This window comes from Copadichromis virginalis, linkage group LG18, assembly GCF_057382275.1.
Source record: "Copadichromis virginalis isolate Kocher_CV1m ecotype Utaka linkage group LG18, C_Virginalis_male_GT1.1, whole genome shotgun sequence".
Taxonomy (NCBI): domain Eukaryota; kingdom Metazoa; phylum Chordata; class Actinopteri; order Cichliformes; family Cichlidae; genus Copadichromis; species Copadichromis virginalis.
The window spans coordinates 37,057,579-37,071,381 of record NC_140635.1 but is presented as its reverse complement, the minus strand read 5'-3'; the positions used below and the strand labels follow the sequence as shown (position 1 = coordinate 37,071,381).

Below are 13,803 nucleotides of genomic sequence, written 5' to 3'. Positions count from 1 at the left end.
CCTGCTGCTGCTCATTTTCAGTCTAGTTCTTGTGTAATTTAGCATCCTTGAAGTGTTCCTTTCTAAGAATGGCTGCTTGACAGTCACCCTATTACTGCCACACTTTCTTGTGTAGTTTCAGGTTATTTAAGGACACACTGCACACTATGCTACTTTTTTAGCTAATAGCTCCTTGTTGGTGCAAAATACTCTTTTATGCCTGTCAAACTCTGCTGTCATTGGCATGTTCCACAGATTCAAGTAAAGAAGCTAACGGTGTAGAGATCCAGTTTAATGTGATTCTTTGCCAACTGCTGACATGAAACTGAAACCTTTGCTAGATTTGCAAAGGCGCTGCCTCTCAGCTGTGTGAGTTCTCATTTTGACTAAAAGTTTTTGCAAATGTTTTGCAAGAACTCTCACTTGTGTGAGACCCCATGTGGACAGTCAAATGACTATTTTGACTGAAAGTTTTACCACAAGTTTTGCAAGAATATGGCCTCTCACCTGTGTGAGTTCTCATGTGGACATTCAAATGACTGTTCTGACTGAAGCTCTTACCACAGGTTACACAGGAATAGGGCTTCTCACCCGTGTGAGTCCTTATGTGCACGGTCAAATCCCTCATTTGAATGAAACTTTTCCCACATGTTTTACAGGAATACGGCTTCTCGCCTGTGTGGATTCTTGTGTGGAATTTCAGATTTGTCCTCTGACTAAAAGTTTTGCCACATGTCGCACAAGAATATGGCTTCTCACCCGTATGAGTCCTTGCATGAATTTTCAAGTTTGCTAAGCAAGCAAATCTTTTTCCACAAATCTTGCAGTGGTAAGGTTTTATACCTGTGTGCGTCACCATGTGCACTGTTAAATTGCCTTTATGATAAAATCTTTTCCCACATGTTTCACACGAGTATCGCTTCTCACCTGTGTGAAATCTAATGTGATATATCAGATTTGAGCTGTCTCTAAATGCTTTCCCACAAATGCTGCAGGAATATGGCTTCTCACCGGTGTGAGTTCTTATATGGACCAACAAGTTATCCTTTCTCCTGAATGTTTTCCCACATGCGTCACACGAGAATGGCCTCTCACCTGTGTGAATGCTCGTGTGTATTTTTAGCTTTGATGCATATTTAAATCTTTTCCCACAAGTGTTGCAAGAATATGGTTTGTCATCTGTGGATGTTCTTTTTTGATGTAGAGAGTTGTGAGAGAGGAGCAGGTGACTGCTTGGTTTCGGCTGGCAGTAGTTTTTTTCCTCATAAATTACTGTTAATGGACTGGTTTCCTGGTCAATTACAAGCTCCTGTCTCTCCTGACTTGTGCAAAGTTCCGTCCATTCTTCCTTAATCTTAGCCGATCCAACGTCCTGTTGATCCAGACCAGAGTTCTCCAGGTTAAAGAGGTACAAGTCCTCGAGAACCTCCTCCTTGCAGACATATTGCTGGAGCTGGTCTGGAGAGACAAAGTGGCACATAAAACAGTCAGTGCTGTATTCATATACAAATGAAGATCTAAGCAAATTTTGTGACGGCCAACGGATTGTTAACACCAGTGGGTTCAGGTTTCACTTCAGCTGAAGCTGTTTGGTGTGCAGCATGTTGTAGGTCCAGGTTAGGGTAGATGTTTTAGTTCGAACTTCAGCGCTCTAATGTGCAGCTGTCATTTTAAAAATAAACAGCAGGATTAACACAATCAACTTGAGTTGAAATATTTATTTTACTGCTTCACGCTCAAAATCCCAAGATGAAAGAGTCCCTGCAGAATGAATTTTCTCTTATTTGCAACACATTTTTTATATTCTGTACAGATCTTTAATCAACATTTTATTATTTTCATCTGATAAAGTTTCTGATTGGAGTAATCTGTGTATGAAACACCTCATTTTATGTGAGCGCACACGAAGCCTGAAGCAGAAAGCCAGGCCAGACAAAGAAAGTTTAACTATTATCAGCTGCTCACATGTAAACAAATGAATTCTGGCTAACGGTAGTCCATTTTATATTCTTCACACTGGCTCCCAATAGATGATGAAATTCTTGTTTTAACATACAGAGCACTAAATGGCCCCAGCTTCTTATAAAATACTCTGCTGCTCGTTGTCTTCGCTCACAGGCTCAGAGTTTGTTGGTTTCTCCCCGAACACGACTGAAGGCGAAAGGGGGCGGAGCCTTTCAGTCGTGCCACCACAGTTACGTTTGGTTGACTCTGTGGAATCCTTTAAAAAGCAGTTAAAACTTTATTATTTAAACAGGCCTTCTGTTAATCAACACTTCTGAATTGTTTTGAATTTGCATTGTTTATATTGTCTATTTTGTTACTTAATGTTTTCTTTATTGTAACCTTTGTGTACAGCGCTTTGTGACTGCCTGTCTATGAAAAGCGCTTAATAAATAAACCTCACTTACAAAGAGACACAAAGAGTGAACAGTGGACAGAAATTTGAACATGAACCTACAACAAACCACAAGATGGGTTTTCAAGATGGCTGCCAGTGTTTTCCAACTAGCTTTTCTCTGCGTGTGAAGGGGCTCAAATGTCCTTCCTGAATCAACACATTTTTGTTGAACCATCCACTTAAAATTTGAATATTGCTGAGAGTACGGTGATGTTATAATTCTACTTTTGACCATTTGGGGTTTCTGGGAAGCGTATGGTGACGTGGTGGCTACAGAGAAATGTTCCTCTAACCCCGACTTAATATTGTAGATATTTTGTTTTCTCTGACTGAAAAACAAAACGAAACATGTCTAAGAAACCAAGACGTGAGCTTCTTAGTTGTGGTCAGCACAGTGTAAACCAGCAGGTTAACCTCGTGAGCCTAACGGAGGAGGCCACAGTCAAAGGGATCAGTAGACTGAACTGAACAAAGGATTGATGAACAATATTCCCGTTCAATAATCCTGATGATCTTATTCTCACTGGGTTGGACACACTGCAGCTATGCCAGGGCTACAGCTGGTGATGAGGACGCAGCATTTAGAGAGAAACACGACAGGAACAAGTCGTCCAATTCTTGAACAGCAAGAACATTTGTTTAGAAAAGCACCAGATGTCTAACTGCTACACTCTGACTGATTTTCATCTAGGCACCAAAGACACTTAATACTTGATATTTTAAAAGTTGAGCTTAAACATGGTTATAATCCTGCTGCTGCTTGTCCGGGCCGGGCCTTGGGAGCGATCGTTATATGTACAGATTTCTTACCTGTGTCCATGTTACAGTGACTCCCTGACATGGGAGAGATGTCCACATTGTAATTTTTGGTTCTGTGACATTTCTTCTTTGGCTTCAGCTCCTCATTGGTGGTTGATCCCATTTCTACATGTTTAGTTCCTTGCTGGTCTCTGGTGTCCACTACAGGAGAAGTTTGAGAGAGGAACTGGTTAACGTTTGGGTCGGGTTCATCAACCACTCCTAATTAGTTAAAGTCACCATAAAGGTGCTGGTCTCTGTTAATACAAGCAGCTTACTGGAACAGTCTTCCTCTTGCTCCTCTTTTATCAGGAGAGGCTCTGCTTCCTCCTGGACCAATCTGGAGTTCCTTTCCTGGTTACAGTGCTGCTGCTGCTCTATAAGAGCCTCATCTTTATTATTAATGACAAGTTGTTGTGGGAGGTCTATCGAGACAAAGGGACAAAACAAGGTTACATGTGTGATGACAGAAAAACACTCATACTTAGTACTGAAACACTGATCTATACTGATAAGGAGTATAGAGTGTTAGGACCAAGAGGATCCACATCGTGTGATAGAAATGAAAATGATCAGCCTAGGGTTGGGCAATTGGACAATATATCGACGATTGACGATAGTGTTTACAAGGGCGATTTATTTATTTATTTTCCCATGACTAGGTTTGCTAATCATGATGGATCTCATAGAAGTCAACAGAAAAAAAAATAATAGCGCTGTTTTAACAGCACCCTCTTTGATCTGCGAGCAAATGCCCCTCCTCAGAGAGCTGCAGAAGCTGGTGATAGCCTAGCATACTCAGCCGGATGGTGGACATGTACATGCTCATGTCAGTTAGTCGTGTTTGAGAGCTTTGCTCGCACTATACGTCTGCACAAGCGGCACACCACTTTGGTTACATCCTTAGGTTTACCTCTTTTATTTGGTTTAAAGCCAAAGAAATCCCAAATTGGGGACTTTATATTTTTTTAGTGCTGTCAGCGTTAATGTGCCGTCATCACAACTAACGCATTTAACAATTAACCCATATGGAGCGCAGACTGAGTCTATATCCCTGAAATATCTCTGTCAATGCATTTCGGGCAGTTTGTCCAAATTCTGTTAATTCTGGGGGTTGAGAGCGTTACAAATTTAAATCGTGAGGATGATTGATGATTAAGAAATCTTGTTCTTAGAGTAATGTCAAAAAGATAGAAACCACTGCATGGTAGTGTTAGTGGTCAGTGACAGTGATGGGATGAATCTGAGTGTCTGTGATACTCATCATATTAGCGATCCTAACTAAAAACTGGTGTGTAATGTGTGGCCCTTTAAAGAGCCCCACCTTATCCCAAGATAAAACAAAGGACTAACTTAACCATGCTGTGTTTTAGTTGAATGTGTTCTCATCCTGTATAGAGCAACAAATAACAAGACTGACAGTGAATGGAGAAACACTCACCCAGTTTCTGTTCTGTTTTTGTCATGCTTATATCATACAACCTGAACATATCAGCAGGATGTCCCGTTTCCCCTTTCTCTTTGTTTAAAACATATAAAACAAGTCCATGCAATTTGAACTCAAAATTGTGTTTTCACCTCGCAAGTTAACTGATACTTGATAAATGTTTGCTGCTATTTTTGGTCAACTGCCATTTTTGACTTCCCTCTGCAAGCGTCCAGCTGCAAGGGGAGAGATGAAGGACTACGATTCATCAAGCAATGTGATCATAAATAATCCTCGACACTAATTTTTTTATGCCTGCGTTTAGATTGCATATAGATTTTGACCATACTTGAGATTATTTGTATTTTTTTGCATTTAAGAAAATTATGCTAATGACATTCAGTTGTACGTTTCTTTTATGCCCGAGGATTTATCTAAGCTTCAGCGTCTGAATGATTGCTTAGATTTGATCAAACGTTGGATGGCTGCAAATTTCCTCCAACTCAACGAGGGGAAAACCGAAGTCCTCGTATGCGCCCCTGATAGGTTTCTATCGCAGATAGTGAAAGCCCTCGGTCCTCTCTCACTCTATGTTAAATCCTCTATCAGGAATTAAGGTGTCACCTTTGACACCTTGGCATGTGAAATCTCTGGCTCGGTCTTGTTTTTATCATTTAAGAAATGTGGCTAAGCTGAGCCCGGTTTTATCTCGCTCTGAACTCGAGATTGCTATAGATGCATTTATTTCGTCACGCTTGGATTATTGTAATTCGCTGTTTATGTGTCTAAGCAAAGGTTCACTGGATCGGCTGCAGGTTGTGCAAAACGCTGCAGCGAGGCTTTTGACAAAATCCTGCAAGTACTCACATGTGACACCGTTATTATCTCAGTTACACTGGCTTCCTGTTAAATTTAGAGTCGATTTTAAGATCGTGGTCTTGACCTACAGAGCTGTGCACGGACTGGCACCAGCCTACATCTTTGATCTGCTACAGCCCGATGTCCCCAGCAGGTCTTTGAGGTCATCTGATCAGGGCTTACTTGCTATAAAAAAATACTAAGAGGAGGACTCAGGGTGACAGAGCTTTTGCCACTGTGGCCCCCAGACTGTGGAACTCTCCCCCCTAACATTAAGAACTGTGGACTCAGTAGCAAGACTTGCAATCTTATGTGCAGCACTTTGTGATTCTGTCTTGAAAGGTGCTATATAAATAAAAATTTATTTATTTAAAATGTTTTCTTTCAAGAATTGTTTTTATTAAATATGGCACGTACAAATAGATGTTGTATGTAGTTTAAAACATTGCAATTTCTAAAATGGAACCAATGAGGAGTTTATTCTATTCATTTTGGTTTCTCTTTTGAATATTTATAACTGCTCATTAATAAGACAAAAGTATTTCTTATCAGATTACTCAATTAATTGATGGTATAATCATTAGAAAAGAATCAATAGCTGCAGGCTTAATAATGTAGGAAGTTAACATTACCGTTGTGACTCAGCCCATGGCTGTGGTGAATCATCACAGGACACTGAAACATCTCAATTTCTCCAATAAAAGTCACAAAATAAAGATTTTCTCTATTTCTGTCGAGCATGCTGGTCACCAAGGGTGTAACAGGTACTGTCACGGTTGCTAGGCAACAGGAGGCGCGCGTCTTAGGTTAGACCTACAGAAGCCGCTAACTTCCGGTCTTCCCGTCTTTCGTGCACGGGCAGGCCGGGTCCTTTAAAGGATGCAGCCCCTGAATTTGGACACACCCCAAACCTCACTAACGCTTACCTAAGAATCACATCACAGACGTGAGCATGCTCGGTAGCGCCGTCCATCAGCTCACCAGTACTCAAACACATAGCAGTACCACTCTGGGTTCATTAACACCATCGGAGCGTTACCTACCGATTCTGTGTAACTTTATTTTGGGGAACTTCACAGTGATATCCTGCAGTCTGCGCTGACTGATCTCGGCCTCATTCTGGACCATCGTTTTAACAAAGACGCCGAATATCTCTTCAGCAGCAGCCGTTAGTCTCTCGCTAACAAACTCTCGCAAATACTCAACGGAACACATCGTTACTTTGACAGCTCAAATATTTCTCTGTTATACGCGAATGCAACCGTTTTCCAGCTTCAACAAGCGGCTAACTTAGACGTAGCGCCAGGACTGTTTCCTCTGTGTGTCACATTATAAAGTTCCGGCTATAAAAGCAGGTGAACGTTTTGTTCCGTTATATATATCAGTGTATGGATCTATTACAGGGGTCGACAACCTTTCTGATGATGAGTGCATCTAAAATTCCCTCAGAAGTCAGTGTGCCATATGATTGCATTAGCAATAAATTTAATAACGCTCTATATTAACAGTTACTTACTATATAGAACCACTTTATAAAATTATGTTCACAGATGTTGGCAGCTATCAGCGAATATTTATCAGCTGTTTGGAAACAAAAAAAGACACTTTTTATCCATAACAGCAAATGAACTGTACAACAGAAAATCCAAATGCTATTTATGGTCTCTGTTACGATATTGCTTCAGGGAGCAGACATGACACCGTCTTAGGTTTTAGCCATCACTTTTTTATTATCTCCACACCACCCTCCGGTGGCTTCCACATGAACTGCACCTTAAACAACAACTGTTCACTCATATCATGACAGTCTCCTCACAACAATGATAAGAAAAATAAACTGGGCCAATATGGCATGTTTGTTAATACAGAGACACACATGTTAATGTGACCTCTGGTCTCCCACTCAGACACACAGGTCTCCGAGTGTCCAGCATTCAGAGGCTACCTGAGGACTCGTGTGAGAGAAAATCTGCTCACACAGACATGTAGAGCCAAACACTGTCAATAAGGCCTCTGCAATGTTCTGAAGACAGTTAAACTTGTCAGGTAGTGATGTCCAGCAGGTGAACATGCAGCTCCATGAACACACGCACAGCAGTGGATTCCAGCTGCGTCCGTAATTCTACAAACTTTGACCCCCACAGAGTCGAGCTTTTCAGTTCAATCAGCTGCATTTTGATGTCCTCTGTGTCCAACCAGTTAATGCGAGACAAATCCAGCTGCTCATTAAAGCTTTTTGATTTGATTAGAAAAGAAAACATTGGTCCAAACACCTGAAAGCCCCGAAAACCCATTGTGAATTCTGTCTCGAGTCTACGGATGTATCCGTGTATTTCCGTGGTGCTGATGCTGCGCTGAGCAGACAGCTCCTGAAGCATTTGAAGTGTCGGAATGTGAAAATTTCAACATCGCTTGAAAAAACTACCAGCTAGCAACGTCCCTCTCACCGGTAGGCGAAGTTATTTTTTAGCCAATTACAAGTTGAATCTGGTAGTTGGGGTTGTTAGCTAAGATACTGTCATTAAGAAGAGGCACAACTAATGTGCGATGTGCACCGTCATTTATTTTTTAATGCACCTTCTCAGATTAACTCACTGCGTGTCACGCCCAGGGCTGGACTGGGACAAAAAAACAGCCCGGGCATTTTGACGAGAGACCGGCCCCCCAGGTATTAAAGCCATAAAGCCTTTGAATGAAAACAGACGCTGTTGTGACAGTGATGTACAGTCTTGTTGGTATATGTGTGATTTCTATACATTTTATATCAGATAAAAACTTTGGTTGTAAGATTCAGATAATTATTTATTAAAAGCATTTTAAATGAGAATAAAAAATAAAAGTGTGTGCCCCCCTCTCCCTGTTAATGCCCTACCTGGCCCCCTGGCAGAACTAGACCCGCCCCTGCGCAGTTACCAGCTGTCAGCTACATAAAAAAAGGATCCTGGGGTTATTTGTCTCTCAGAAACAGTTCATAACTTCAACTCATCCATGTCACCTAAAAGGTAAACCTGTTTCTCCATCACCTGTTCAGCTCTGATGGTTCAGTAAGGACATCTCCTGGTTTCATGTTTCCCTCTCACCACATATCCAAACCGACATCATGACCAGCAGCTTTACAGCTGTGGCTCCAGCAAACATCAGCTGATACTAGAAATTAATATTAAATAAATTCTAACAACAGCTGATCAAGCTTAAACGTGCTGCTGTTGTTTAGCGCGACATCTGCTGGTTTCCTCTTTCTCGGCTGGTGATAGTGTTTTGGAACCATACAGTCAGACGGTCAGCATACCGTCCTGCTGATGATAGAGTACACCAAGGAACCGGAAGCTGCTCACTCTCTCCACAGCAGCGCCGTTGATGGTGATGGGCATGTGTGCTGCACCTCCGGAAGTCCACTATCAACTCCTTTGTCTTTGCGACGTTGAGGGTGAGATGGTTGTTAAAACGATGGGAAGAGGCGTGAGTTTCTCAAAATGGGCTCATTGAGTGCAGCACGGATAAGATCTTTGAGAGGCTTACGGCTGCCGTGAATACTCATAATAAGATCTCTGAGTGCAGACTGGATTACATCTTGGGGAGGCTCACTGTGGTCGTGAGTTCTCAGAATCGGCTCTTTGAGCACAAGAATGACAACATCACAGAGCGCAAGTTTGATAACATCATGGAGAAGCTTGCGGCTCTCCAACGGGATATTGAGAGACCAGTGTTGGACTGTTAGAACTGCTTTGAAATTCATATGAGTTGTTCGCACTAAAGTAAAAACCACCATCACTTCATGTGGAAACCCTTTTGGCGCCAGCTGCAGTCGCAAGGCTGAAGCCGAACAACAACTCCCTGATAACAACTGTGTTTAGACTGTTCTTCCCATTCCATGCAAGGCCACCTGGGTTGGCTGTTAGACTGTTTACTTAGGCTAGCAGGGCGAAGGACACTGTCTCAGCTGAACTCTGGACACGCACACACAGACATATACACTGATATGCATACATTCATCCCCCCTCCCTTTCCAAACGCCTTCGATGCTTGTTCCCTCCTGGGGAACACGGCGGGTCTGAGCCCGCGCTGGAATGGTAGCGCTGGGCAGGATGGCTGCTGTGTTTGCTTCGGATTACTCCTCACCCCCCACCCGACCCTGTGGCTTGTCACGTGCTCCATAATGTTGTGCTTTTTTTGTTTCCTGTTCTCATGCTGTCCTCCCAGGAGCCCAGCATGAGTAGTGGTCTCTTTTTTTCCTCTTGTACTTTCCCATTGTAGTGTATATTTCAGTGTTTGTTTTCTGTAACGCTACCAATCTCCGATCTGTATCCCCATGTGATGTCTGTGTTGCTCTTTTTCTCCAATTGATCTTTCTGAGTTAACTTCAATAATTACTTTCTCCAAACCTTCAACGTGTCTTTTAGACCCCATTCCTACAAAACTGCTCAAAGAAGTCCTGCCATTAATTAATTCTTCGATCTTAAATATGATCAACCTATCTCTAATGATCGGCTATGTACCACAGGCCTTCAAGCTGGCTGTAGTTAAACCTTTACTCAAAAAGCATCTCTAGACCCAGCAGTCTTAGCTAATTATAGGCCAATCTCCAACCTTCCTTTCATATCAAACATCCTTGAAAGAGTAGTTGTCAAACAGCTAACAGATCATCTGCAGAGGAATGGTTTATTTGAAGAGTTTCAGTCAGGTTTCAGAGCTCAGCACAGCACAGAAACAGCTTTAGTGAAGGTTACAAATGATCTTCTTATGGCCTCTGACAGTGGACTCATCTCTGTGCTTGTCCTGCTAGACCTCAGTGCAGCGTTCGATACTGTCGACCATAATATCCTATTAGAGCGATTAGAACATGCTGTAGGTATTACAGGTACTGCACTGCAGTGGTTTGTATCATATCTATCTAATAGACTCCAGTTTGTGCATGTAAATGGAGAGTCCTCTTCACACACTGAGGTTAATTATGGAGTTCCACAGGGTTCAGTGCTAGGACCAATTCTGTTTACATTATACATGCTTCCCTTAGGCAGCATCATTAGAAGACATAGCATACATTTACACTGCTATGCAGATGACACCCAGCTCTATCTGTCCATGAAGCCAGATAACACACACCAATGAGTTAAACTGCAGGAATGTCTTAAAGACATAAAGACCTGGATGGCCGCTAACTTTCTGCTTCTTAGTTCAGATCAAACTGAGGTTATTGTACTCGGCCCTGAAAAGCCTAGAAATATGGTATCTAAGCAGATTCTTACTCTGGATGGCATTACCTTGGCCTCCAGTAACACTGTGAGGAACCTTGGAGTCATTTTTGACCAGGACATGTCCTTCAATGCACATATTAAACAAATATGTAAGACTGCTTTCTTCCATTTGTGCAACATCTCTAAAGTTAGAAATATCCTGTCTCAGAGTGACGCTGAAAAACTAGTTCATGCATTTATTACTTCCAGGCTGGACGACTGTAATTCATTATTATCAGGAAGTCCTAAAAACTCACTGAAAAGCCTTCAGCTGATCCAAAATGCTGCAGCAAGAGTCCTGACAGGGACTAGAAAGAGAGAGCAGATTTCTCCTGTTTTGACTTCCTGTTAAATCCAGGATTCAAAATCCTGCTCCTCACATACAAGGTCTTAAATAATCAGGCCCCATCTTATCTTAATGACCTTGTAGTACCATATCACCCTATTAGAGCACTTCGCTCTCGCTCTGCAGGCCTACTTGTTGTTCCTAGAGTATTTAAAAGTAGAATGGGAGGCAGAGCCTTCAGTTTTCAGGCCCCTCTTCTGTGGAACCAGCTTCCAGTTTGGATTCAGGAGACAGACACTATCTCTACTTTCAAGATTAGGCTTCAAACTTTCCTTTTTGCTAAAGCATATAGTTAGGGCTGGATCAGGTGACCCTGAATCCTCCCTTAGTTATGCTGCAATAGACGTAGGCTGCCGGGGATTCCCATGATGCATTGAGTTTTTCCTTTCCAGTCACCTTTCTCACTCACTGTGTGTTAACAGACCTCTCTGCATTGAATCATATCTGTTATTAATCTCTGTCTCTCTTCCACAGCATGTCTTTTATCCTGTCTTCCTTCTCTCTCCCAACCGGTCACAGCAGATGGCCCCGCCCCTCCCTGAGCCTGGTTCTGCCGGAGGTTTCTTCCTGTTAAAAGGGAGTTTTTCCTTCCCACTGTCGCCAAAGTGCTGCTCACAGGGGGTCATATGATTGTTGGGTTTTTTTCTCTGTATCTATGAAGCGCCTTGAGGCGACTTATGTTGTGATTTGGCGCTATATAAATAAAATTGAATTGAATTGAATTGTGTGTAAGGTCGGGGGGGTCCTGTTTCACTGCAAGGCAACCTGCATGTGGCGAATAAAGCCTTTGATTGATTGATTGATTGATTGATTGATTGATTGATTGATTGACACCTGTAAGCTGTCTCATCACCGGTGGTGATAAGACCCACCACTGTAGTGTCGTCCGCAAACTTCACAATGATGTTGGAGTTGTTAGTGGCTGTGCAGTCGTAGGTGTAGAGTGAGTACAGGAGAGGGCTCAGTACACACCCCTGTGGAGCACCAGTGTTCAGTGTGATGGGGGATGAGGTGATGCTGCCCAGTCTGACCACTTGGCGTCTGTCAGACAGGAAGTTAAGGGTCCAGCTGCAGAGGGAGCTGCTCAGTCCTAGATCCTACAGTTTCCTGTCCAGCTTCGAGGGAACGATGGTATTGAATGCTGAGCTGTAATCTACAAACAGCATCCTCACATACGTGTCTCTCTTCTCCAGGTGTGACAGGGCAGTGTGTAGTGTCAGGGCTATGGCATCATCAGTGGACCTGTTGTGGCGGTATGCGAACTGTAGAGGGACCAGTGAGTCGGGTAGTGCAGAGCAGATGAAGTCCCTGACCAGCTTCTCGAAGCATTTGCTTACGATGGGGGTCAGGGCTACAGGTCGCCAGTCGTTCAATGAGGAGATGGTGGAGGATTTGGGTACAGGGACGACGGTGGCCATTTTGAAGCAGGCTGGGACTACAGACAGAGAGAGGGAAAGGTTGAAGATGTGTGTGAACACTCCAGCCAGCTGAGCCGCGCATGACCTGAGGACGCGGCCGGGAATCCCGTCCGGACCAGTAGCTTTGCGTGCGTTCACCTTCCTGAAGCACTTCCGCACATCCTCCTCAGACACAGTGTGCGCACTGACGTCATCCGCGGTGCGCACCAAGGACCAAGGATCTGTTCTGAGGCATCTGTGTGTAGCAAGAAAGGTAAGTGGAAGTCTGGGTGGGCTAAGACTGGAGGATGGGTGAGTATGTCAGTGTGTTGCTTTAGTGACCCCTGGTGTTCACCAGCCCATTCCACAGGAGTACCAGAGGACAGCTGACTGCCTTTGGGTTTCTTCTGGTGAGGTTGTGCTAGTTACATGCTAGAGAAGTTCATGCACAGGCTTTGGAAGCCCAAGAGTCCCACATCAGCACCAGTCTGAGGAGTTTTGGCCTTGAGTAACTGCACAGAAACAATTCACACTTTTCAGGCCTTAGCTTCAATTCGTGATGCTGGAGTGATTCAAAACTTTGTGAAGACCCCCAAAATGCTCCTCACAGGTTTTGGCATAACAGGGGATGTCGTTCAAATAGGGAATGTAGCATTCATCCCTGAATGCATCCAACATCCCTTCCATGCGCCTGTTAAAGGCCGCAGGCACACTGGAGAGGCCAATGGTATTCTAACCCACTTATACGACCCCCAGGGAGTTACAAAGCCTGCAAGATGCCTTGAAACCTTTGTGTTAAATCACAGGTGGTAAGCCTTTCCTTGATCAAGAATACTGAACCAGGAATGGTCCCCCAGTGTGTCAATCAGGTTTTGGATACAGGGCAGTGGGTGCCTATCAGGGTTTGGTTTTCTGGTTTATTGCACAATAGGCAATGCAATAAACAGCAGGCATTATGTGCCATGTAAACACATACAACAGGGGCAGCATAAGGAGACTTTGATGTGATGATTCAGCCCTTACCTAGTAGGTTGTGAATGCACTCCTTTACTTCACTAAACAACAGCTTTGGGACTGAGCTGTAGACTTTTTGAATAGGAATGTCGTCTTCAAGGTTTAGTGACAGCTGTAGACTTTGAATATAGCCAATATCATTAGCATCCTTTGCAAAAGCAGCTAAATCCAGTTACAGCCAATGTTCCCTCTAATGTTTCATGTGTCTGAGCGAACACACAAACTCCCTGAGCGTCCCTTGGACCACTGTGAGCAACAGCAGACGTGCACTGTGGTCACACCAGCATCGAATCCATCCAAGTTACGTGTTTTATTAAAATAATCAAATCACAGCATTTATGTTAGACAAC

At 43.2% G+C, this 13,803-nt stretch overlaps 1 protein-coding gene across 1 annotated transcript; it reads right to left on the bottom strand.

Annotated features, from left to right (window-relative positions):
- Positions 1-272: 272 nt before the first annotated feature.
- On the bottom strand, positions 273-6,809 carry LOC146688455 (uncharacterized). Its single transcript, XM_085439097.1, has 4 exons — positions 6,506-6,809; positions 3,457-3,603; positions 3,191-3,340; positions 273-1,437 (listed from the first exon to the last, which is right to left on the bottom strand). Exons 1-4 carry the CDS (start codon positions 6,675-6,677, stop codon positions 341-343), a joined length of 1,566 nt encoding a protein of 521 aa, XP_085295223.1. The 5' UTR covers positions 6,678-6,809; the 3' UTR covers positions 273-340.
- Between the last annotated feature and the right edge of the window lie 6,994 nt (positions 6,810-13,803).